Source organism: Olea europaea, chromosome 11, assembly GCF_002742605.1.
Source record: "Olea europaea var. sylvestris chromosome 11, O_europaea_v1, whole genome shotgun sequence".
Taxonomy (NCBI): domain Eukaryota; kingdom Viridiplantae; phylum Streptophyta; class Magnoliopsida; order Lamiales; family Oleaceae; genus Olea; species Olea europaea.
The window spans coordinates 5,997,093-6,024,014 of record NC_036247.1 but is presented as its reverse complement, the minus strand read 5'-3'; the positions used below and the strand labels follow the sequence as shown (position 1 = coordinate 6,024,014).

General features: G+C 33.3%; 2 protein-coding genes and 1 pseudogene across 3 annotated transcripts; 1 reads left to right on the top strand and 2 right to left on the bottom strand.

Moving 5' to 3' along the window:
* Positions 1-5,733, bottom strand: part of LOC111404374 — a 27,476-nt pseudogene extending 21,743 nt beyond the window's left edge.
* Positions 5,734-15,288: 9,555 nt separating this feature from the next.
* Positions 15,289-21,558, bottom strand: LOC111403132 (polyadenylate-binding protein 7-like). Of its 2 annotated transcripts, XM_023031528.1 has the most exons (10): positions 21,149-21,558; positions 20,257-20,375; positions 19,953-20,146; positions 19,554-19,813; positions 19,358-19,467; positions 19,055-19,244; positions 18,407-18,702; positions 17,352-17,531; positions 16,882-17,100; positions 15,289-15,693 (listed from the first exon to the last, which is right to left on the bottom strand). In XM_023031528.1, the coding sequence occupies exons 1-9, from the start codon at positions 21,342-21,344 to the stop codon at positions 16,912-16,914; spliced, it is 1,734 nt and encodes a 577-aa protein (XP_022887296.1). In that variant the 5' UTR covers positions 21,345-21,558; the 3' UTR covers positions 15,289-15,693; positions 16,882-16,911. The 2 variants fall into 2 exon arrangements, with proteins under 2 accessions (XP_022887296.1, XP_022887297.1); XM_023031529.1 differs by lacking the exon at positions 15,289-15,693 and having other exon boundaries at positions 16,781-17,100; positions 19,358-19,464.
* LOC111404373 (protein CHUP1, chloroplastic) lies at positions 15,383-16,873 on the top strand. The gene is made up of 2 exons (XM_023033189.1): positions 15,383-16,272; positions 16,469-16,873. The coding sequence occupies exons 1-2, from the start codon at positions 15,400-15,402 to the stop codon at positions 16,871-16,873; spliced, it is 1,278 nt and encodes a 425-aa protein (XP_022888957.1). The 5' UTR covers positions 15,383-15,399.
* Positions 21,559-26,922: the final 5,364 nt, after the last annotated feature.

Below are 26,922 nucleotides of genomic sequence, written 5' to 3'. Positions count from 1 at the left end.
TACCTATCGTATGCAGGTTTCAACTGTTGAATTATATCACCAAGTCGTCATGTGTCACATTCACAAGTCGTCATGTGTCACATTCATAAGTCGTCATGTGTCACATGTATGAGTTGCTCTCAATTTTCATTCATGTGAGGGATTGTTGAAAAAATTGGCCGACTTTGGTACGAGTTTTGAGTGAGACCCGGTTATTCAATTTGGAAGATAAAAGTTGATTTGTGTTCTCCTCCGTGAGTACATCGAAATCATATACTTACTTGCCAAAGTTGATGCTCGGGTGAATGAGAAATTGAGGCTCAAAGTGTGCCACTCAAAAGGGAGTTTATGTGGGGAAAAATGAATTTGTTCCACATAGGAAAAAGATGAGGAACTCCAAAGGTCATTGCCATTAATGGTAGCCTAGCCTATAAATAGTGGCTCATTTTCCTCATTTCAACACAAAAAAAGAAGCAAAATCTTTCAAGTTTAGAATACACTAGAAATTCATTTGCATAGAGTTCTCTCTTGGTAGTGGTGTAGTTCAGGCACTAGTTCAGTTCGCCGGAGTGGTTTCTGCGGTGCTCAGAAGCTACTGGTTTTACCGTTGTATCCTGAGAAACAGACGCTCGTTTTAAACCTCAAGCACGGACGGTGAGGGGGCGAATCTATTTTAAGGAAACTGTGTGTAACACAGGCCTTGAGTTAAAATTCTATGTTTCAGTTGTTTAATTCATGCAATTTTTCGTATTAAATTTACAGTCCATGCTTCATGGATTTATGATATATTGTTCGTATGCTTCATAAATTTTAAATTCTATTGGAACAAAAGTTATTGTTGAAAATAAAACTTTCAATGGTCTGGTGAAAATTCGATATACGGTTGTTTGAATTTTGTTGATTTGCATAGTTGCAAAATTGAAATATTTTGTTAAAAAGACCTAAACTGTCTAAGAAGAGCTTGGGATTTAAGCGGTTCGGTTGTGACCCCCCTCCTGATCTGGGAGTCTTTTAATTGCGCATTATTCAAATTGACGAGACGAAAGATAACATTTCCCGATTTTATCCACATACTCTGAATTTCCTACAGAACATTCGGTATCAAGTACCCGCTCTCGCAGTGCAGAGAACTCGGGGACACTTTCATCAACTGCGGCTGCGCCTCCACTGATGCAGCTCACAGGGACTTCGCCTGTTCTCTACCGCCAGTAAAATATCCCCTGTCGATTTCGATATCGTGTCTTTAATAAACGGCTTTACGTGGTTGCCTTTTACTGTTGTGGAGGGTGATTTGACGGGGGCATTCATGGTAAATTTGGAATGAAGGAGTGGTGATTGAGTAGGGACAAAACAGAGAGATTCCATTCTGTTATACAGATAGATACAAACTCGGTATGTATAGATTCCCGAGATGGGTTGAGGTAGCGGTCGGTGCATAAGCCCGCCACCCACAACAATAGAATGAATTTGATGAAATGGCCTTGATCAATAATAAAAATAAATAAAAAACGTAAAATATTTTAATTAGCAAAATGACAAAATTTTCCTTATTAACTTAATGTCTTCCAATTTTTCTTATTTCATCTCATCATTTTTCCTTCAAATGCAACTTAGAACTCTAATTTCTTTTTTCTTTTTTTTTTTAAATAACATCTTCTTCTCCTGTTCATCTTCCTCAATTTTAAGTTCTTAAAATTACATTCACCTATTTTCTTCTCTTCAATCACATTTGAACAAGAGTTTGGTCAGTATATATTTACATAGAAAGAAAGAAGAAAGATGCTCTTAGAAATTCCATCTATGTTGTATTTTTATTATTAAATATAGTATTAAATAATATTTAGTTGGTATTGTTTGAGTATTTAGTGTGCTTTTTGTGTTATTTGTTACTATTGGATGTAATAACACTACAATTGTTATCTGAAATATAGAACATCACTCCAGTCGTTATTCTGCTGTAGTTTAATTTTTTCAATGAAATGACTCTAATAATGGACTCATTAACATATATAACACAAAAATATTGACTAGTTACAAAGAACAATTGAAACGATATAATTTTTATATTATTGAGATGGTGAAAATACAAGTTATCAAACTTATATGTGTCGATTAAGTTAATAAACATATCTATCAATTTTTGTACGTATCATGTATATATTACAATATAAATAAGTTCTAGTTATTATTTTTCAAGAAAAGAATAGACCGTGACTATTTATACTCATATTTATAGACGTAACAGCACAAGTGTTGTTTAAAATTTTCGCCAACGTCCGATTTTTTCAACAAAACAACATTTAATAATGAACTCCTTAACATATGTAATATAGAAAGTTTGACAATGTCATAAATAACGTAAATGAGTTTCACTATTAGTTCTCGAAACATAGATTAGACGTAGCTACTTTTACTTTTGTTAACACGTTTAGTCTTTGTTTGAGCCTCATTTTTCATCAAAATACATTCTTAAACAGTAATTTAATCTCATTTTAACCACACGTTCTTCATTAAAATAATATTACATACAAACTCAAAACTTTTTCTTATTTTTTAACCATACATTCCTCGTTACAATAGTACTACAAAATTCATTTGTTGAAAAAAAAAAAAGAGGGGGCTCAAATAACCCTATAATGGCACAAGGGTCGTTTTTATATTAATAACGGCACTTGTGCAATTCTATTGATTTTTCCAAAATTTTTGTTAATGTCTTTTAAATTAAATATTTGCATTTTAATTATATATCTATTTCTAGTTTGTTGTTATTTCATGATAATGGCACATGTTACGTTATTAGAGATATATGCATCCATAAAAATGATACAAGTACCATTACTGAACTTATACGAGAAAGATGAGAACGATATAAGTATTTTCATATTTATTACAAATTTAATGAGAACGGAGCAAACATCATTACTCAGATGAAAATGTTTATGATTCATTAGGAAGTCCAATATATGAAATAGTTGTACTGGAATAAAATCAAAATATAGGCAAAATCAATTGAACCGCATAAGAGCCGTCACTGAAATGAAAACGACCCTTTCGTCGTTCTATCTATAAATATGAGTTGAGAAATATACTAATTAATTGTTAGTCTAACATCTCAATGATGGCATAATTGTCGTTGTGATTATAAATTTACTTGTTCATGAGAACAACACTTGTGCCGTTACTAAGACGAGAACATCACTTGTCTATGAGAATGACACTTGTATCGTTACTGAGATGAAAACGTTTATGAGAATGACATAGCTATCACTATATTTGATTTATAAGTGTCCATGAAAATGGTACAAGTGTCGTTATAGTAGTTAAAAAGTCCCTACGAACGGTATCAGTGCCGTTATTGAGATGAAAAATTCTAAGAGAACAACACAAGTGACATACATAAATATAATCTTCTATTATTACTATGAGAACTGCACAACTTTGCATTGAAAACAAATGAAAATAAAGGAGAAATCAACAGAACAGCTCGTGTGCCATTACTGATAATAAAACGACACTTGCATCGTTCTGTTTATCAATACGAGTTTAAGCAACCATGACCCGTCATCGCCTCGTGAAATAATAAGTTGAATCCATTTAACTTGCAAGGTGGATATGTCATTTAAAAAATTAAGAGATATGCTCATTACTTGTATTTTGTTGAAAATAATAGAATCACTTATGTAGATACTAAGATGAAAAGTTCTAAGACATTTAGAGGATGAAAAGGTCATTGAGAATGTCACTTGCACCATTACTAAGATGAAAAGTTCTAAAAGAGTGCCGTTATCTAAACATAATTTTTCCATGAGAACAGCACTTGTGCCATTACTATAAAGAAAATGACATTTGTGTCGTTCTATCTATAAATACGAATATAGGTAGTCATGATCCATCCATGCTTCAAAACTCATTTCAACTGCAAGATGGATATGCCGTTTACAAAAATTGAGAGATGTGCTCAATAATTACATTTTTTCTAACGAATCAATACAATAACTTATGATTTAACCAACTTGATATTGTATAACTTATATCAATTCAACTGTTCTTTGTCACATGATCAACCTTTCTAACTTTCTTAAGTTAGTGGATCCATGTTTGAGGTCGCTATGTTGGAAAAGAAGCAAAATATTTATGAAATCAATAGAACGACACAAGAGTTGTTAAACGACACTTGTGACGTTCTGTTTATAAAGACGAGTATATGTAGCCATGACCAATTCATGCCCCGAAAACCAATAAGTTGAACTCATGTCAATTGCAATATGAACATTCCATTTATAAAAGTTGAGAGATGTGCTCAATAATTATATTTTCTAACGAATCAATACAATAACTTGTGATTTCACCAATTCAATGTTGTATAATTTATGTCAATTCAATCGTTTGTTGTCTCATGATCAACAATTCTAAATTTTTTAAGTTAGGAGATCTAATATTTGAGGTTGTTGCTTTTGAAAAGAAACAAAATATTTAAGAAATTAACAGAACGGCATAAGAGTTGTTAAACAACACTTGTGTCGTTCTGTCTATAAAGATAAGTATACGTAGCCACGACCCATCCATACCCTGAGAATCAATAAGTTGAACACATTTTAATTGCAAATGAACATTTCATTTACAAAAGTTCGGAGATATGCTCATTGATTATATTTTTTAACGAATCAATACAAGACTTGTGATTTTCACCAACTCAATGTCGTATAATCTATGTCAATTCAACTGTTCTTTTTCTTATGATCAACTTTTCTAACTTTCTTAAGTTAGGAGATCTAATATTTGAAATTATTGCATTGAAAAAGAAGCAAAATATTTGTGAAATCAATAGAATAACACAATAGCTGTTAAACGACACTTGTGTCGTTCTGTCTATAAAGACGAGTATATGTAGCCACGACCCATCCATGTCCCGAAAATCAATAAGTTGAACTCATTTCAATTGCAATATAAACATTTCGTTTACAAAAGTTGAGAGATGTGCTCAATAATTATATTTTCTAACGAATTGATACAATAACTTGTGATTTCACCAACTCAATATCGTATAATTTATGTCAATTCAATCGTTCGTTATCTCATGATCAACCTTTCTAACTACTTAAATTTAGGAGATCTAATGTTTGAGGTTGTTGTTTTGGAAAAGAAACAAAATATTTAAGAAATTAACAGAGAGGCACAAAAGTTGTTAAATGACACTACAATTTATGACAATTCCACCGTTATTTGCCATATAATCAATAATACTAACTTTCTTATGTGAGAAGATCTGACCCTTGAGGTCGACGCTGTGAAAATGAAGCGAAATATAGGAGAAACCAACATAACGACACATGTGCCGTTAAACGTCACTTGTGTCGTTCTGTCGATAAACACGAGTATGAGCAGCCATGAGCCTTTCGGGCCTCGATATTCTATAATTTGAACTCATTTAATTCGCGAGATGGACATGTCGCTCACATAATTTGGGAGATACTCTCATTACTTTTGTTTTCCAACGAATGTGGATGGTGACCTGTAATTTCACAACGCGACATCTACAATCTATGCCAATTCTACCGTTATTCGTCACATAATCAATAATTTTAACTTTCTTATGTTAGGAGGCCTGATCCTTGAGGTCAACGTGGTGAAAATGAAGTAAAATATTACAGGAACCAACAGAACGACACAAGCGTCGTTAAACGTCACCTGTGTCGTTCTGTTAATAAACACGAGTATGAGCACCCATGAGCCTTTCAGACCTCGATATTTCATAATTTGAACTCATTTAAGTCACGAGATGGACATGTCGCTCACATAAATTGGGAGATACTCTCATTAATTTTGTTTTCCAACGAATGTGGATGGTGACTTGTGATTTCACCAACGCGACATCTACAATCTATATCAATTCTACCGTTATTCGCGGTGTAATCAATAATTCTGACTTTCTTATATTAGAAGGTCCGATCCTTGAGGTCGATGCGGTGGAAATGAAGCGAAATATAGGAAAAACCAACAGAACGACACCAGTGCCGTTAAACGTCACTTGTGTCGTTCTATCGATAAACACAAGTATGAGCAGCCATGAGCTTTCCAGGCCTCAATATTCCATAATTTGAACTCATTTAAGTCGCAAGATGACATGTCGCTCACATAATTTGGAAGATACTCTCATTACTTTTGTTTTCCAATAAATGTGGATGGTGACTTGTGATTTCACCAACGCGACATCTACAATTTATGTCAATTCTACCGTTATTCGCCATGTAATCAATAATTCTGACCTCTTATGTCAGGAGGTCCGATTCTTGAGATCGACACAATGAAAATGAAGCAAAATATATGAGAAACCAACAGAACGACACCATTGCCGTTAAACGTCACTTGTGTCATTCTATCGATAAATACAAGTATGAGCAGTCACAAGCCTTCCAGGCCTTGATATTCCATTTGAACTCATTTAAGTCGCGAGATGGACATGATGCTCACATAATTTAGGAGATACTTTCATTACTTTTGTTTTCCAACGAATGTGGATGGTGACTTGTGATTTTACCCACGTGACATCTATAATATATGTCAATTCTACCATTATTCGTCACATAATTAATAATTTTGACTTTATTAAGTTAGGAGATCCGATCCTTGAAGTCGACGAGGTGAAAATGAAGCGAAATATAAGAAAAACCAACACAATGACACATGTGCCATTAAACGTCACTTGTGTCGTTCAGTCAATAAACACAAGTATGAGCAGCCCCGAGCCTTTCGGACCTTGATATTCCAGAATTTGATCATATTTAACTCGCGAGATGGACATACCGCTCACATAATTTAAGAGATACTCTCATTGCTTGAACAACATGAAAAATGAGAACAACACTAGTGTTGTTACTGTTATGGAAACAACACAAGTGTCGTTACTTATGTAAACACGATACGAATAATTGATAACTTGTATATTTAAAAATAAATTGTTATTAGATCAATCATATTTAATTTTTGAACATCATTTCTATATTTTTTAGGTAAAATACTAAAAAGGGCACCAGTGATGTTTTGTTATAACAAAAAATAAATATCTTTCGTTATGGCTCATTGATTCAAGTATATATTAAAATAATATGAAAGTAGTTACCATATTTAAATTATCAAATCACAATATATAATCAATAACGGACAGGTCATAACATATTACAGTTATACTGTCATTTTACATGGAGAATAACGACTGTAGTATCGTGCTACACTAGAGATAATGACTGGAGTGTCGTTATCGTCCAATAGTTACAGACGGTACAAAATATACACCAAATGAGAAAATAAAATAAACTAAAATATCGTTTTATACTATATTCAACAATAAAAGTACCAATGTAAGTGAGATTTCTAAAATTACCTTTCTTTTTTCTTTAAATATAGTAGAGATTTCAATGTAGATAATATGGATACCAAAATTCTTGTTCAAATGCTCACAATATTGGAGAAGATAGAAAAAGAATACAATGAATAACAAAATTTTAGGGAAGAAACCGCCAGGAAAGCACGTTGATGTGTTTTGTAAATGAATTGAGGGATTTAATTGGATTGAAAGGGGTATTTGAGTATTTTTCATGGTGATGGCATTTTAGACATTTGACATTATTTGTTTATTTTATTTTTTAAGTGAAGACCTTTTGACAAGAAAACATTGAAGAAAAAGGTTATTTTACCAATATCATTATTTGATTAGACTTTTTTTATCAAATCCCTCATTTTTCAATTGGGGAATTTGACCATTTGGCCCAACTAAACAATGTATTTGATTAAATGGCCTTTGACCAATAATAAAAACAAATAAAAAAAAATGTAAACTATATTAGTTGGCAAAATGACAAAATTCTCCTTTAGTTGTTAACTTAATGTCTTCCAACTTTTCTCATTTCATCCGGTCATTTTTTCTTCAAATTCATCTTAAAACCCTAATTTCTTCTTTTTTTTCCTTTTGAAAATAACATCTTCTTCCCCTATTCATCTTCTTCAATTTTAAGTTCTCAAAATTATATTCACCTATTTTCTTCTCCTCAATCACATTTGAACAAGAGTTTGGTTAGCATACATTTACATTGAAAGAAAGAGGAAAGATGCTCTTAAAAATCTCATCTATGTTGTATTTTTATTACTAAATATAGTATTAAATAATATTTAGTTGGTATTGTTTGCGTATTTAGTATGCTTTTTGTGTTATTTGCAACCATTGGATGTAATGAAACTTCAATTGCTATATGAAATATAGAACACCACTCCAGCCATTATCTGTACAGTAAAACGACACTACAGTCGTTATCTGCTATAATTTGATTTTTTTTAATGAAATGACTCTAATAATGGACTCACTAACGTATATAACAAAAAAAGATTGACTAGCTACAAAGAACGATTGACGTGACTACTTATACTTATATTTATACACGTAACAACACAAGTGTCATTTTCATGTCCAGTAACGATACTTGTATCGTTCTGAAATTTTCACCTATATCCAAATTTTTTCAATAAAACATTTAATAATGGACTCCTTAACATATGTAATATAAAAAGTTCGACAGTGTCATAAATAACATAAATGAGTTCCACTATTAGTTCTCGAGACATAGATATGACTGCTTTTACTCGTGTTAACATGTCTAACCTTTGTTTGAGCCTTATTTTTTCATCAAAATGTATTTTTGAACAGTAATTTGATCGCATTTTAACCACACATTCAATAAAATAATATTACACACAAATTCAAAACTTTTTCTCATTTTTTAACCACACATTCTCAATTATAACACTATTACAAAATTCATTTGTTGAAAAAGGGGCTCAAGCAGCCTCATAATGACATAAGGGTCGTTTTCATATTAATAACGGCACTTGTACTGTTTTGTTGATTTTTCCTACATTTTTGTTGATATCTTTTAAGTTAAATATTTCCGTTTTAATTATACATCTATCTCTAGTTTGTTGTTATTTCATGATAATATCACATGTTACGTATTAGAAATATAAGCATTCATGAAAATGATACAAGTGCCATTATTGAGCTTATAAGAGAAATATGAGAGCGATATAAGTGTTTTCATGTTTGTTACAAAATTTCATAAGAACGGAGCAAACATCATTACTTAGATGAAAATATTTATGATTTATTAGGGGATTCAATATATGAAATCGTTGTACTGGAATAAAATCAAAATATAGGAAAAATCAATAGAATGACACAAGAACTGCCACTGAAATGAAAACGACCCTTCCGTTGTTCTATCTATAAATATGAGTTGAGAAATATACTTATTAATTGTTGGTCTAGCATTCCACTGATGGCATAACTGTCACTATGATTATAAATTTACTTGTCCATGAGAACGACACTTGTGTCGTTACTAAGAGGAGACGTCACTTGTCTATGAGAATGACCTTGTATCGTTATTGAGATGAAAACATTTATGAGATCGGCACAACTGTCACCATATTTGATTTATAAGTGTCCATGAAAATGGCACAAATGCCGTTATAGTAATTAAAAAGTCCCTAAGAACGTTATCAATGTCGTTATTGAGATGAAAAATTCTTAAAAAACAGTACAAGTGACATACATAAATATAAACTTCTATTATTACTATGAGAACTGCACAACTTATGGTGCCCAATTCTAAAGGTCGTTGCGTTGAAAACAAATGAAAATAAAAGAGAAATCAACAGAACAACTCATGTGCCATTACTGATAATAAAACGGCACTTGCGCCGTTCTATTTATCATTACGAGTTTAAACAACCACGACCCGTTCTTGCCTCGTGAAATAATAAGTTGAATCCATTTAACTTGCAAGGTGGATATGACATTAAAAAAAATTAAGAGATATGCTCATTACTTGTATTTTTTTGAAAATAATAGAATTACCTGTGCCGATACTGAGATTAAAAATTTTAAGAGAACAACACAAGTGCCGTTTAGAGGATGGAAATGTCATTGAGAACGTCACTTGTGCCATTACTAAGATGAAAAGTTCTAAAAGAAAATGTCGTTATCTAAATATAATTTTTCCATGAGAACAACACTTGTGCCGTTACGTAAAGAAAACGACACCTGTGTCGTTCTATCTATAAATACAATTATAGGCAGCCACGATCCATCCATGCCCCAAAACTCATCTCAACTGCAAGATGGATATGCCGTTTACAAAAATTGAGAGATGTGCTCATTAATTATATTTTCTAACGAATCAATACAATGATTTGTGATTTCACCAACTCGATATTGTATAACTTATATCAATTCAACCATTTTTTGTCACGTGATCAACATTTCTAACTTTCTTAAGTTAGGGGATCTATTTTTGAGGTTGCTGCATTGGAAAAGAAGCAAAATATTTGTGAAATCAATAGAATAATACAAGAGCTGTTAAACGACACTTGTGTCGTTTTCTCTATAAAGATGAGTATACGTAGCCACGACCCATCCATGCCCCGAAAATTAATAAGTTGAACTCATTTCAATTGCCATATGAACATTTCGTTTACAAAAGTTGAGAGATGTGCTCAATAATTATATTTTTCTAACGAATCAATACAATAACTTGTGATTTCACTAACTCAATATTGTATAATTTATGTCAATTCAACCATTTGTTATCCCATGATTAACCTTTCTAACTTTTTAAAGTTAGGAAATCTAATGTTTGAGGCTATTATATTGGAAAATAAATAAAATACTTAAGAAATTAACAAAAAGGCAAAAGAGTTATTAAACGACACTTGTGTCATTATGTCTATAAAGACAAGTATATGTAGTCTCGACCTATCCATGCACTAAGAATTAATAAGTTGAACTCATTTAAATTGCAATATGAACATTTCGTTTACAAAAGTTGAGAGAGATGCTCATTGATTATATTTTTTAACGAATCAATATAATGACTTATGATTTCACCAACTCGATATCATATAACTTATATCAATTCAACTGTTCTTTTTCTCACGATCAACTTTTCTAATTTTCTTAAGTTATGAGATCTAATGTTTGAGATTGTTGTATTGGAAAATAAGCAAAATATTTGTGAAATTAATAGAACGATAAAAGAGCTGTTAAACAACACTTGTGTCGTTCTGTCTATAAAGGTGAGTATACGTAGCCACGACCCATCCATGCCCCAAAAATTAATAACTTAAACTTATTTCAATTGCAATATGAACATTCCGTTTACAAAAGTTGAGAGATGTATTCAATAATTATATTTCTAACGAATCAATACAATAACTTGTGGTTTCACCAACTCAATGTCTTATAATTTATGTCAATTCAACCGTTAGTTGTCTCATGATCAACCTTTCTAACTGCAATATGAACATTCCGTTTACAAAAGTTGAGAGATGTACTCAATAATTATATTTCTAACGAATCAATACAATAACTAGTGATTTCACCAACTCAAAGTCATATAATTTATGTCAATTTAACCGTTCGTTGTCTCATGATTAACATTTCTAACTTTTTAAAGTTAGGGGATCTAATGATATTGAAAAGATATAAAGAACGACACAACTGAAGTTACAATGACATAAACTTATTAATGGGAATGCAACAAGTCGTTACTGTGATAATAACGGCACTTGTGCTGTTATTGAGAATAGAATGAGTATGAGCAACCACGAGCCTTTCGGGCCTCGATATTCGATAATTTGAACTCATTTAAGTCACGAGATGGACATGCCGTTCACATAATTTGAGAGATACTTTCATTACTTTTGTTTTCCAACGAATGTGGATGGTGACTTGTGATTTCACCAACGCGACATCTACAATCTATGTCAATTCTGCTGTTATTCATCACGTAATCAATAATTTTAACTTTCTTATGTTAGGAGGTCCGATCCTTGATATAGACACTGCGAAAATGCAACGAAATATAGGAGAAACAAACAGAACGACACAGGTGTTGTTAAACGTCACCTGTATCGTTCTGTCGATAAACACGAGTATAAGCAGTCACGAGCCTTTCGGGTCTCGATATTCCATAATTTGAACTCATTTAAGTTACGAGATGGACATGCCGCTTACATAATTTGGGAGATACTCTCATTACTTTTATTTTCCAACGAAAGTGGATGGTGATTTGTGATTTCACTAATGTGATATCTACAATCTATGTCAATTCTACCGTTATTTGTCATGTAATCAATAACTCTGACTTCTTAAGTTAGGAGGTCCGATCCTTAAGGTCAAGCGATGAAAATGAAGTGAAATATAGGAGAAACCAACAGAACGACACAGGTGTTATTAAACGTCACTTTTGTCGTTCTCTCGATAAACACGATTATGACCAGCCACGAATCTTTCAGGTCTTGATATTCCATAATTTGAACTCATTTAAGTCGTGAGATGGACATGTCGCTCACATAGTTTGAGAGATACTCTCATTACTTTTATTTTCCAACGATTATGGATGGTGACTTGTGATTTCATCAACGCGACATCTACAATCTATGTCAATTCTACTGTTATTCGTTACATAATTAATAATTTTGACTTTCTTAAGTTAGGAAGTCTGATACTTGAGGTTGACGCGGTGAAAATGAAGCGAAATATAGGATAAACCAACAAAACGACACAAGTGCAATTAAACGTCACCTATATCGTTTTGTCGATAAACATGAGTATGAGCAGCCACGAGCCTTCCGGACCTTGATATTCAATAATTTGAACTCATGTAAATTGCAAGATGAACAAGCCGCTGACATAATTTGAAAGATACTCTCATTGCTTGGTCAACATGAAAATGAGAACAACACTAGTGTTGTTACTGTTATGAAAACAGCACAAGTGCAATTATACTCATGTTTATCGTTTTGTCGATAAACATGAGTATGAGCAGCCACGAGCCTTCCGGACCTTGATATTCAATAATTTGAACTCATGTAAGTTGCAAGATGAACATGCCGCTGACATAATTTGAAAGATACTCTCATTGCTTGGTCAATATGAAAATGAGAACAACACTAGTGTTGTTACTGTTATGAAAACAGCACAAGTGTCGTTACTTATGTAAACACAATACGAATAATTGATAACTTGTATATTTAAAAATAAATTATTATTAGATCAATGATATTTAATTTCTGAACATCATTTCTATATTTTCTAGGTAAAATACTAAAAAGGGTACCAGTGATGTTTTGTTATAACAAAAAATAAATATCTGTCGTTATGGCTTCATCAATTCAAGTATATATTAAAATAATATGAAAAAAGATATCATATTTAAATTATCAAAGTAACCACAATATATTATCAATGAGGGACAGATCATAACAGATAATGGTTGTACAGTCATTTTACATGGAGGATAACGATTGTAGTGTCGTTCTACACTACAGATAACGACTGGAGTGTCGTTATCGTCCAATAGTTGCGGATGGTACAAATATACACCAAGTGAGAAAATAAAATCAATTAAAATATTATTTTATACTATATTCAACAATAAAAGTACAAATGTAAATGAGATTTCTAAAAATACTTTTCTTTTTTCTTTAAATATAGTAGAGATTCAATGTAGAAAATATTGATACCAAAATTCTTGTTCAAATGCTTACAATATTGGAGAAGATAGAAGAAGAATACAATAAATAACAAGATTTTAGGAAAGAAACCACTGGAAAAGCATGTTGATGTGTTTTGTGGATAAATTGAGGAATTTAATTGGATTGAAATGGGTATTTGGGTATTTTCAATGGTGAGAGCATTTTAGATATTTGACATTATTTGTTTATTATATTTTGTAAGTGAAGGTCATTTGACCAAAAAAACATTGAAAGAAAGTTATTTTATCAATATCATTGTTTGACTAGACTTTTTTATCAAATCTCCCAAGGAAGAAATGGGAGGGAGAAGATGTTTTAACGGCTTGGGGTTTCGAGGGTTTTTCCTGGAATCGGTGACATGCGGGTTAGAAATGATACTAATGAATAAGTGACACGTGGAATAATGGCAATTAGGAGCATGACAAGTAGACAGTAGCTAGGAATAGTTGGCATACTCAGTAGTTGGAGTGTTGTTCTGATAACCGATTGCCGCCGGCCAACGTGGAAGGGAATTGCGAAACATGATTCAGCTGACAAGAGAATCTACTTGTAAAGGTTCATGAAAAAGACATTAATTACTTATTTTAAAAAGATCTTATAATTTAATTGCATATTTAAAAAATAAAAAATATGGACTCGAACCATTGTTCAATCAACTGCTTCTTACATCTTGTCGTTCTTTTCTATTTCATATCCACGAGTCACGACACAACTTATAAATATGGCTCTAAGATCTAAATGTACAATACTATAAGTATAGGTTTTTTCAACAAAATTTGTACAGAAAGACAATCGTCTTCTTGTGTCAAAAACAATTTTTGCAACGGCAAATCATAGGAAGACAAATGTCTTCCCGTACCAATTCTATTAAAAAATATATATATGCACTTGCAGATTAATTAAATCTGAATTCCCTTCAAAACCACTTTAGTTGCCACTAAATTTCCTTTAAAACCACCTCAGTTGCCACGTTTCCAAAAATAAACAACTGTCTTTCCATACCAATTCTATTAAAAAAAATATATATATATATATATATATATATATGTACTTGCAGATTAATTGAATCTAAATTCCCTTCAAAACTACTTTAGTTGCCACTAAGTTCCCTTCAAAACCACTTCAGTTGCCACGTTTCCAAAAATAAAGAAGAGATAAATTTGTATAGGTGTTTAGTAGATCATGTCTTAATTATTAAAAAAATATATATATCTCTTTCTAACAAAATCTAAAAATATATTTATATTCCATTTTGCATTTAGATCTATATTCAATTAAAATATTTTTCTCTCGCTCCACACTCAATATTGTATTAAGCAAAATGCACTAAAATTTAGAGCCCGGGGATTTTCAACTTGAATCCCAAACTAGAATATTTACTTTTAATATCAAACCACAATTGACTAAGATATTGCTTCTTTGATAAAGATTTCTTGACGAGAATATGTAAAGATATATATACATTCCAAAATACATGGTTGAAAATAAGTGTGTGCGAGGTGCGGTTCTCAAAAATTCATATAAAGCATATTGTCCTCCAATGCCAAATGGAACTTCTCAATTCACTCAGAATCAGATTCCAAAAGGCAGGTGGAAGGAAAAAAGAAGCCTCTGATTATCAAATGCATTCCTTCGTTCATTATTGAAGCAAATGACCTCAATTTTTCTAATCAAAAGAAAAGCTTAAAGCAAACACAAAGTAAAGAATCTAAGAAAAGATAAACCAAGCCTTGTTCTCAATAGATAGAAGGTCTACATAAATCCCTTGTCTCCACTCAGTTCGGTTGTATTGGAAGATCTAAAGCTACTAGATCCTTAATTTTGTTGAAAAACATGGGGAGCTCGACCGGTAAGGTGGAGGCTATGAAACCAGTTCTTGTGAAAGCTGGAATTCCATTAGCTATTACTGTAATTGGTTTCGTTTTTGCAAAAATAGCAGGCAGAAAATATCTTGCATCGAAAGCTCCATCATTATCAAAAATCCAAGAAAAATCAGTAGAAATTGACTCTAGAGAAATGTATAGAGATGATGATGAGAGTTTTCACAGCCTTGATTCAGCATCTCTCCCTTGTGTAGAGTCTGATCATGCCTTTACAGATGCCTGTTACGAGAATTCAATAGAAACACTGCAGATGCAAGAAGAAATCTATGGGTTAAGAAGCCAAATACAAGATCTAAATATGCAGTTTCTTCGTTATCAAAACTTGAAAGAGCAAGAAATGGTGCTACTGGAGCTTCGAAACAAATTTCTACTGGAAATAATGAGAGTCGAATATTTCACTAGGGAGATTTCACTAATGGAGGCAGAAATTCAGAGATTTGAACATATTGTGATTGATTACTTGAAGATTATGGGGCTTCTAGAATTTTTGAGATCAGAAAATGCTTTGCTTCATAAGAGGGCTAAGAAACTTTTCAGAAGAAATAGAGAACAATACCATGTCCTGAAAAAACAAAATTTGCAAATTGTAGCTAAAGAAACAGAGATTTCGAGAACTCGAAAAGAGCTAGAAATGAAAGATATTTGTATCAAGAATATGGAAGAAACAGAGTTTTCAAGAGCTCGAAAAGAGCAAGAAATGAAGGATATTTGCACCAAGAAAATGGATAATGAAATCAGGGAGCTGAAAATAGCTTCAGAGCGGTTGCAAGAAGAGAAAATTGAGCTTTTAAGCAAGTTGGCAGAAAAATCGGCAGCCTCAAAGGTTAAGCATCTTTCACCTTTCCTTTACAGCGTGCGTACTTTTCACACCTTGACATGTAAGTGAAAACAAAATTAATTGCACTAGGTAGAAGACAACTCTAATTGTTGGATAGCTATTGGAAAAGCAACGATATCTATTTAATACTTCTAAGCATAATCGTCTAAGCACAATTAATGAGGTTAAATCATTGGTGCAGATTGAAGGGGAAGAGATGACCCTAGAGAATTCCAATCAATTAGCAACGATTGACGAGGTTAAATCATTGGTGCAGATTAAAGGGGAAGAGATGACCCTAGAGAATTACAATCAATTAGCAAATGAAGTAGAACAACTTCAGAAGGACAGGGCAGCTGAAACTAGAGAATTGATATATCTGAGGTGGTGCAATGCATGCTTAAGGCACGAGCTAACGAGGAGAAATACCGAACAAGACGAAGTCATGGAAGAAAACGACCATCGTGTGGATGAGATTGCAGAGTATGGATCAGATCATGAAATCATAAAAAAAACAGAGCCTGTAATAGTTGCAATTCCACAACAGCTAAATATGAGTTCTAAAACTTCTGTAGTACCAAGGTCAAAGAATATAAGAAAAGATTAGTCACTGACATAAACCTAGATTGTAGTGTATCATTTTCCTCAGCTTACTGCGACTTCAGCAGAAAGGTAATTTGGATGGATTGCATCTTGGTTCGAAACTTTGAGCTTGAGAACCTGAACAGCTTCTTCCACCTTTGTCACTAGTGAATCTGGTGACTCTAATAATAGAAGTAATTCTGAATTGTCCATCTCCAACAGCATTCCCGTTATCTTTGCAGCAAGATCAGGCTGCAAGTAATACAAATTAGCATCAAATCCTGTTAGCATTGCTAAAGCATATATAAACATGTGTCAATAGAAAAAATAATTACAAAACCCAAAAAATTCTTAGTTGGAAACAGAGTTGCCATCTAACTGGTTAGGACCCCATATATTCGAGATGAGTTATATATATAAACAAGATGAATAAAAATAAAAACTGTTTGTGCTCAAATAACATGAAATGAGAGGAAAAAATAAAAGGTGGATAAAGAAATCACCTTGTGTTGACTGACGAGGGGAAAAAGATGCTCCCCAAGTATCTGTTTCTGCTGATCCGGAGGAGCTGCAGCAAGCATGCTGCTTAACGTATCTGACCCTTCAGAGCTAGTTACAGCATCAGATTCATCGTTCATCTCACGTGAATGCCCATTAGGCATGTACTTGACATGCCTGGCACGCTGCAAAGCACAGCACGTTTCTTCTTATCTTTTGATAAATCGCAGCAGTATACAATTAGTAGATTGTGAATCCAGTGTGTGTATAAGTTATAGTTAATCAGATGATATGCATTTACACAGCTCATATAAGTTTTACTTGTCATATGTCTCCCATGTATTGGTCCTGGTCCACCTTTTCGCAAAATATATATTTATCTATTAATGTGAGCATATGATGCAAGGGAAAAATGATTTATATCAAGGAAGTTTATACTTTGAGGTTCTACGTTTGATGCTCAGAGATTAGATCACAATTTGAGACAGATGCGTAAAGTAGAGCAGGAGCTTACATTCCTAATTTCACAGTACAGTTTTTCCTCAACAATTTGTGAAAGTACAAGTGATAAAATATGATGATCACCAACCTGTAGAAGCGTATTACCATTTGTCCTTGCGCTACATTTACATTAAGGTTGACATAAAGTTTAACAAAATGTCACTTGGCATTTTATCATTAAACAATTTAAATCACAGTCAACTTTTTCATCCAATCACTATATTAAACAATTTAAATCACAGTCAACTTTTTCATCCAATCACTATTACATACAATTATGTCAAATTTTTTGTTAACTCATTCTGGCAAAGTAGTTTATCCTTAAAATAGCCATATAAGTCTGAGTGATAAAGCAAACTGACCAGGCGAAATGGAGATGCATTAAAAGCAGGTATAGAATAATTTGCATATCCATCAGCATAAACAATTTAAATCACAGTCAACTTTTTCATCCAATCACTATTACATACAATTATGTCAAATTTTTTGTTAACTCATTCTGGCAAAGTAGTTTATCCTTAAAATAGCCATATAAGTCTGAGTGATAAAGCAAACTGACCAGGCGAAATGGAGATGCATTAAAAGCAGGTATAGAATAATTTGCATATCCATCAGCACCCCATCCTGGCCTCATTCCAAAAGGTTGATACATCATACCAGGTCGAGGTCGAGCCGCAACTTGCGTACTGACACCAGGAACTGGGTAGTAAAGAGAAGAATATCGACCAGGAATGACAGCTGATTGTCCTGCAAATCCTCTCATAACCTGGGAAAATTTTAGCAGCAACTGGGCTTGTCTTTCCTCTTTCCTCTGAGCAATTGCCACATACAATGGCTTCTGATGAAACATGGATCCTGTAAAACACAAATCGACAGATGCATCAGAGTCTATATAGATAGTTAAAATATTAAACATTGACTTATAGCCATGCAAATATGGAAAGAAAGTGACTTGGTAGATTCAATATTCAAGGTTAAAGGTGCATAATCACATCACATTTTAGTCAACACCCCATTTTATGAAAGCCACGACAACCATATAATTATAAAGAATATTATCAGTGCAGTAAGGGATAAATAAACTCTTGAATATTACCATCACCATCTTGTTGGTCTGTAATGAAATCAAAAAATGTTAGTTCTTTGATGCAAAATCCCCATTTGCTTCAGTCATGAGAAAAGCTTGTCAGTAAACATGCCGACTCACCATGAAAAGTGTTCACAGCTTTGATCGCTTCCTTGGGGTTGGAGAAGCAAACAAATCCAAACCCCTTGCTCATTCCTTTATCATCTCGCATCAGCTTTGCAGAAGTAATTGTGCCCCACTGACTAAAGTATTCCCGCAGCTGATCATCAGTGATATCATCACCAATATTCTTCACATAAACATTTGAAGTCTGAAATTGCCATGTTATAATATAATCAAAACCGAGATACCTATATGTATAAATGTGTATAAATGTGCACACAAACACACTTAGAGCCCTGTGAAAGAAACAATTCCTGTTACCTGGTATTTTAAGACTCGCTCCTTCCTTTTCTCATCAAACTGGTAATGTAACATCTGTTCACGCTCTGCTTTCTTTTGTGCCCGGGCCACATATATAACCTGTGAGCCTACTAAAAATACAAAATGATAAGAAAAAAGTTTCAAACATCTAATTACAAGATCATATGATAACCACCACAGAATTTTATGACCATACCAAGTCTTGATCCATGCATGGCTTCCACTGCATGTCTGGCATCATCTGGATTCTCGAAGTTGACAAATCCAAAGCCTCTTGATTCCCCATTCTCGTCTTTTGAGATGATCAAGCTGATAATTTTCCCATATTCAGAGAACTTCTCCTTAAGGACTTCCTCAGTGACACCTGGATCCAAATTCTTGATGTACAGATTTGTATACTTTGCTTCAGGACTGGGTAGAGATCGGTCACTCTTTTTCACAAACTTGCCAGCATACCTATGCAAAATAAAATGTCATTGCACTACTGAGTTAGGAAAAAAATTGTATGTACAAGGGAAATGACCATGTTGCATCAGATGTTTCCCCGTGTACACAGGGAGGGGTTATTACTATTAGGGAGGAAAGTAACACGTACATCTTCTTGCCTCCAACTGTAGAGCCATCAAGCTTCTCAATGGCAGCATTTGCAGAAATTTCAGACTCAAACTGGACAAATCCATATTCTTTGCTCTTCCCATCATCAGAAGTGACAACTTTACAAGACAGTACATTACCAAACTTTTGGAACATTTCTTGAAGCTTCACACTGTCAATTGAATCACTCAAATTCTGCAGTAAAAGGATGAAACCTGTTTAGTAGCTTAAATTAATTAACCGCGAAATGAAATAAAAACATCTCATTGAGGAACAATATTTCTTCAATTGCAAAGCAGATTTACCTTGACATACACATTTCCAATCCCGCTTCTTCTTGCACCTGGATCACGATGTGACCACATAACCCTAATTGCTTTTGAGTTCAAGGTAAAATGATTTTTCCCCTCTATAGCCTGAGAAGCTGCTCAAAACAAAAACAAAAAAGAAAAGAATTGTAACATTATCTATGCATAAAAATGGCCAAAAATAACAAAAGAATCAAATCCATGGTGTCATAACTTTACATGCTTAACAAAATCTCTAAAAATTATGGGATCTAGCAACAAATCATCAATAACAGAAATAGAGCCAGCCAATCGGGAATCTAATCGAAATGACAAAATAGAAATGACAGAATAGTCAAAAAGAATAAATAAATCAATATCTGAAACAAATCAGATCAATTAACAGTAAATAATCCTGCAAAATCACTTATATGTAGACAAAAGATACGAATAAGGAATGGCACACTTACGGATGTTTTGATTGTTAAGTCTTATCTCTTAAAACAAAAATCAATAACTCAGAGCAACACCTCTTTTCAGTTCTTTTTGGTTTAGATGACCAATAAAATTAGATTAATTGGACCATAAATTATGAACAGAATTCCAAAACCTTATACATGCATGCACACCTGAAATAACATACATGATCAATGTGCATAAACGTATGAAATTATGTATTCCTCGATCAGAATCTTTTTTTTTCCTCTGGAAGAGTGAATAAAATCACTGATTCGAATTCTGATGGAGTTTAGAACAAAATCAACTATAATCGAGCAAATCAATCACAAAAAAACTGATCAGAACAAAAAGCATTCCGATCCAGAACAAAAACACGCAGACACGCATATACACATAGGTACGTTACATTTATCCACGAGCGTTTGATTGAATTCGAGTAGATAAACAGTACCGTCTTGTGGAGAGATGAAGTTGACGTAGCCATAACCGAGAGAGCGGCCGGTGGTGGAATCACGGCAGACTCGTACGGACGCGAGGCTCTTAAACTCCGAGAAGGCATCAAAAAGATGTGCATCCGTCACGTCCTGGTGCAGGTCACCCACGTACAGTGACGCCAGAGGCGCTGTTGCCGTCGTTGAAACCGCCATATCTTCTCAAAACAATAAATATACAATAACCTCTATATAACTGAAGGTTTAGAGAGAGAATTGGTGTTGATGAATTAGAGTAGAAAGGGAAAGATAGAGAGAATGAATATTTTTCCTTTCAGAGAAGGCGTTACAGTAAGGAGAGAATGAGGGTAATTAAGAGGAATTGTTGAAAAAGAAAAGGTTATAATGGGAAGGAAATGTGAGTTAGTAGGAGAGTGGTGAAGACCGGGCGGATTTGCATGGACGCGGGAGTTTTTATGGCGTTTCGCTGAAACTGTGTATAAACATGGCGACGCTCGCTAGGAGGCGCGTTGTATGGACTTTCGGTCAGCGTTGGAATTGTAACGGATAGATTTTGATTTTTGGTTAAATTTCTCAAAGGGTCCTCAAATTTTCATAAGCTTGGCAATATGTTCCAATAAAAGGCTCCATATTTTCGACCTTTTAACAACGGGCGCAAATTAATTAATTGAAAAATGATCACACGGTATGCAAGTGATGTCTCACTGAAACGGTTAATTTCCAAATTCAATCACTCAAAAAAAAAAATGATAATAGTTCAATTTTATCCTTTCAATTTGACGTATAAATACACGTTTTTCCAATCAAGTGAGGATACGAGAGCTCGGTGTTAAAAGGTTAGGGATATAGGTACTACAAATGAAAGGATAAGGACATGGTGGACGCACTTGTAAAATACCCTTTTTCATATTTGGCCCATTTGAGAAATTGGTGTGATTTTAGGGACATGTTGGATGAATTACATTATTTATAATTTGGTAAGTGGTTGGACTGAATTAATTAGCATTCAACAACATAGATGTGTTTAATAAATTTATCATTTATTAATTCTTGCCAAATGTATGTTATGAGTAAATAAGGATAAACACACTAAATAATTATGTTTGACACCCATTTTTATGGAAAAATAATTGATGAAAAATGTATGGATGAAAAATAAAGAAAAGTTTTTTATTTACGTGTAATATTATTTTAACGAAGAATGTGTCGTTGAAAAGAAGAGAGAGAAAAATGTATTTTGAGAAAAATGGGAACCAAATGAGACCTTAATAAGGAAATTTAAATTATTTTTTGGGAAAATTTATATTGATTTCACATTTACTAAGTAGTGGCATTCACCTTTGATTATGTAAATAAAACTTATATTTGGACAATATTGTCTCGTTTGTCTCTTATTTTGAGTGCATTATATTATATTTTATAGATCTAATTCGCTGTAATTCTATCACCAGAGGTAATAATTTATTGATATCATTTAATTATAGATCAATTAATTGACATCTAAATTAGTGCTTAACATTAATTTCGTTCCATGTAACATTACTTATTTTGTTTTTTAGTCAAGTACAATTAAATGATACGTTCTGGATACATATTTTCAACAGGTATATTGATATTTTTATCACTAAAAAAATTGGAAATTTAATAATTTGCTTTAAATTGAGATTAGTATCTCTGTAATTTATTATCCAAAAATTTTGCAATTTGGCAAAAAATTATTTGCACCATTAAAGTTCATAAATCAACATATATAGAGGCTTTTAAAGTTCTGTGGGGATGAGTCGTGTTACCGGCACAGCCTGTAAGGTGCACTCCAATAAAGCACTTATGAAATGCACACGAAATAGAAAAAGCCAGCATCAATAGATAATTGAGTAAGACGGCTGTGAAGATATGGTTCACCTAACCCCACCACCTAATGTTGTGAGTTGATGGGAGTGAGGTTGACACAATAAGGTCTTCCCTTTCTTTGGCAGAGGCATGGTCCTTCTTCCTACCCCTTCATTATGTACACTCTACCATTTTCAAATAAAGGGAGGGCAGCTCTCAGTCTCTGCAATTCCCAGCAGTAGGAGCTCTCGTTATTTTGAGTGCATTATATTATATTTTATAGATCTAATTCGCTGTAATTCTATCACCAGAGGTAATAATTTATTGATATCATTTAATTATAGATCAATTAATTGACATCTAAATTAGTGCTTAACATTAATTTCGTTCCATGTAACATTACCTATTTTGTTTTTTAGTCAAGTACAATTAAATGATACACATTTTCAACAGCTATATTGATATTTCCATCACTAAAAAAAATTGGAAATTTAATAATTTTCTTTAAATTGAGATTAGTCTTTCTGTAATTTTTTATCCAAAATTTTTGCAATTTGGCAAAAAATTATTAGCACCATTAAAGTTCATAAATCAACATATATAGAGGCTTTTAAAGTTCTGTGGGGATGAGTCGTGTTACCGGCACAGCCTGTAAGGTGCACTCCAATAAAGCACTTATGAAATGCACACGAAATAGAAAAAGCCAGCATCAATAGATAATTGAGTAAGACGGCTGTGAAGATATGGTTCACCTAACCCCACCACCTAATGTTGTGAGTTGATGGGAGTGAGGTTGACACAATAAGGTCTTCCCTTTCTTTGGCAGAGGCATGGTCCTTCTTCCTACCCCTTCATTATGTACACTCTACCATTTTCAAATAAAGGGAGGGCAGCTCTCAGTCTCTGCAATTCCCAGCAGTAGGAGCTCTCGTTTTTTCATAGAAGGGTGGTGGTTCTTCATTGGTTTTTTCCCCTCTCTCTTTGGAAGGCAATTGGCATAACATGGGGCTGTTCCTGAGCCTGGAAAAACACCCATAAATCGAAGAAGGAGCTGCTGAAACGAAGCAGAAAAGCTGGACAGATTTTCGGCCAAAGAAGGGGAGTATTCTTCCAGTTTATTTTTCTTGTTTTTGCCTTGAATCTTGTTTGTTGATTGTTGTTTGGTTTGTTTGAACTCCTAGGATCCCCAACAACGGCTTCAGAACACATGATAAGATCCAATTACTCAGCGGCTCTCCAACAAAATTATGGGTGGACTTCTCAATCTTTCACGTGATGTGATTACAAGTCTCAACATTCAAAAGTCAAATTTCAAGTCCAACTTATCTAAACTATGAATTTGAGTTCTCGCATGAATTGAATTACCAGTGTACACCTAAACGTTGCATGTGACTTTCACACGACTCAAAGCTAGAGAATAAAACCATCAAACCCCTTTAACATTTTTTTCTAAAATCCGAGTGCAATTTTAATGCCTACAATGAAAGTTTCCATTACAAGTGTATTCAAATTCACATATTTAAATAGGTTGGGGATTCATAACCTCACTTTTGAAAATTAAGAATCTAAAATCACGTCGCGCAAAAAGTTAAAAGGTCTGCGTTAATTTATTCGTTACAAAAACAAATGGGAAAGATCAGAATGTTTTAAGGGAAGTCAAGTCTAAAATCCCACCTCTCAATTCACTTTCTAACTATGATAAGATGATGTTCCCTTTCCGTCTACTAAAAAGTGAAAGATAGGGTAATTGGCACAAAACGTCCCTACCTTTTAGGTTTATTGTGGAAAGCATCCATATTTTTCATTTTTTGGCACAAAACGTCCTTACCCACTTTCTTGACGCTAAACGTCATTTTCATCAAATTTTGACGATTTTACCCTTCATTAAAATAAAACAAAAAGAAAAGAAAGAAAAAAACAAAAAACTAATTGCAACCACATTCCCAAATTTTTTGAAAATTGCAAATAGTAACCTGATAATTACCATATTAAATAAATTGAAAAAAAAAATCAAAAGATTAAGAAAAAAAATTTTAAAAATGGGTTGTTTTCTTCACCCCACCCCACCCCACAAAATCCCTCTGCATAGCAAATCCTCCAAATTCGAAGCTCTATTACATCTCTCTGCACAACTGAACAGGATATAATTCATAAATCAAACTACATGCAGCTTTAGAAAACTGAAAAACTGAATTACAAAGAAAGATGAAAAAATAAAATGAACTTACAATGTAAGATAGTGCAATATCAGGGTCAATGGTGGAATCGTCACCATCATTCTGAAAACAGCTAGCCTCTCCTTCTTCAAGTTCGTTTTCTTCCATTTCTAACCCTAAACCTAACAAATTTCCCCCATCTATACTATCCACGGAAATCATCAAAACTGAAAAATAACAATAACAGAAGATAAATAGCAAAAAAGTAAGCTATTAATAACCCTCGAGAGATGTAATGGGGTTTCGGATTTGAAAGATTTGTTGTGTAGAGAGATTTTGTATGGTGGGGTGTCATGAAGAAGACAACCCATTTTTTAAATTTTTTTTTAAATTTTTTGATTTTTTTCCAATTTATTTAATATTGTAATTATCAAGTTACTATTTGCAATTTTTAGAAAATTTGGGAATGTGGTTGCAATTAGTTTTTTTTCTCTCTCTTTTTTCTTTTTTTTTATTTGAATAGAGGGTAAAATTGTCAAAAATTGATGAAAATGACGTTTAACGCCAAGAAAGTGGAAGGTAAGGACGTTTTTGCCAAAAAATGAAAGGTAGGGACGTTTTTCACAATACACTTGAAATGTAGGGACGTTTTGTGCCAATTACCCGTGAAAGATAATGGTCTTTTAAAAAAATTAAATTAAATTAAAAGAGAAAAAAGGGGGAAACAGACTGTCGAATAATTCAAATCCAAACAAAGCTTAACGATTATATGCAAACAAGAATGTTTGTATCAAACCTTGTCCCACGTAAAATTGGCAAAGGAATAATATTATTATTATTAGCTAGAAGCAAGACAGTTATACAAGACAAGCTCCGAAAATTTCATTTCATTTCTACAATTTTCACCCGTTAATGAGCAAGACTGTGACCATGGTTCTGCTTCTACTCAACACCACGTGGATAGGGGTGAAGTTGAAGAATCGACGCCTGAACTGCCAAATTGTAATTGTGTTTGATCAGCTGGAAAAAGTCTATGTCTGGCTGCACATGATTTGTAGTGACGGTTGAGATGAGTGGTACCAATTCCTTTTTGTCATGCCAATCTTTGTTAGCAGTATTTACATACTGCTTTAGATTCTGCAAGGCCATCAACGACTTTTCCCGTTGAAATCAACCTAAAGTGATCCCAACATTTTGCTTGTTTTTTGATCTTTCGCTTTCCCCTCGCATTTGGGATATTTAATTGCTGATCTTCATTTTCATGTTCTGCTTCGGAAACGTTAATATCATCCAAATCAATTGGAATGTGGCTTCCCTAACCGTGAATGTGAACATCTTCAGGTATCGGTATGTCATTTAGACCGACAAATTCATTTGGAAATTGACTTTGCGGCGTACTAGGCGATTCTCCATGATGTGGCAATGGCTCACATCCTGTATCGAATAAGCTCTCAACAAATGAACGTTAATCCATTTCTGTGATTGTTTATGATGAAATCTTGACTAGATGAATATAAATGTAGTGAGATTGTGAGAATTGAGAATTGGATGAATTGAAATTGTAACTAATAAACTAGAAAAATTGAATTGATATTGTATATTTTATAGCACAAGAAAGTAAAAACTCGATAATTGATATAATAAAAGATAGTTGAGACTTGAGAGAGTTGTAATCTTGGAAAAGATTGATATGGAAAAAAAATTTGGGGGATGAGGGTATTTATAGTAAAAAAATGGGGGGAAAAAAAAGAAAAAAAAAGTTCAATGACCAGGCTCGACGAGCTCGT

Excerpts from the sequence above, each read along its gene's own strand:
- LOC111404373 (XM_023033189.1), top strand. The coding sequence starts at position 15,400 with ATGGGGAGCTCGACCGGTAAGGTGGAGGCTATGAAACCAGTTCTTGTG. Across the intron at positions 16,273-16,468 it reads AAAAATCGGCAGCCTCAAAG|ATTGAAGGGGAAGAGATGAC; the intron begins GTTAAGCATCTT and ends TCATTGGTGCAG.
- LOC111403132 (XM_023031528.1), bottom strand. The coding sequence starts at position 21,344 with ATGGCGGTTTCAACGACGGCAACAGCGCCTCTGGCGTCACTGTACGTG. Across the intron at positions 20,147-20,256 it reads TTGGAAATGTGTATGTCAAG|AATTTGAGTGATTCAATTGA; the intron begins GTAAATCTGCTT and ends CTTTTACTGCAG. Across the intron at positions 17,101-17,351 it reads CCCTCGTCAGTCAACACAAG|CCTGATCTTGCTGCAAAGAT; the intron begins GTGATTTCTTTA and ends TATTACTTGCAG.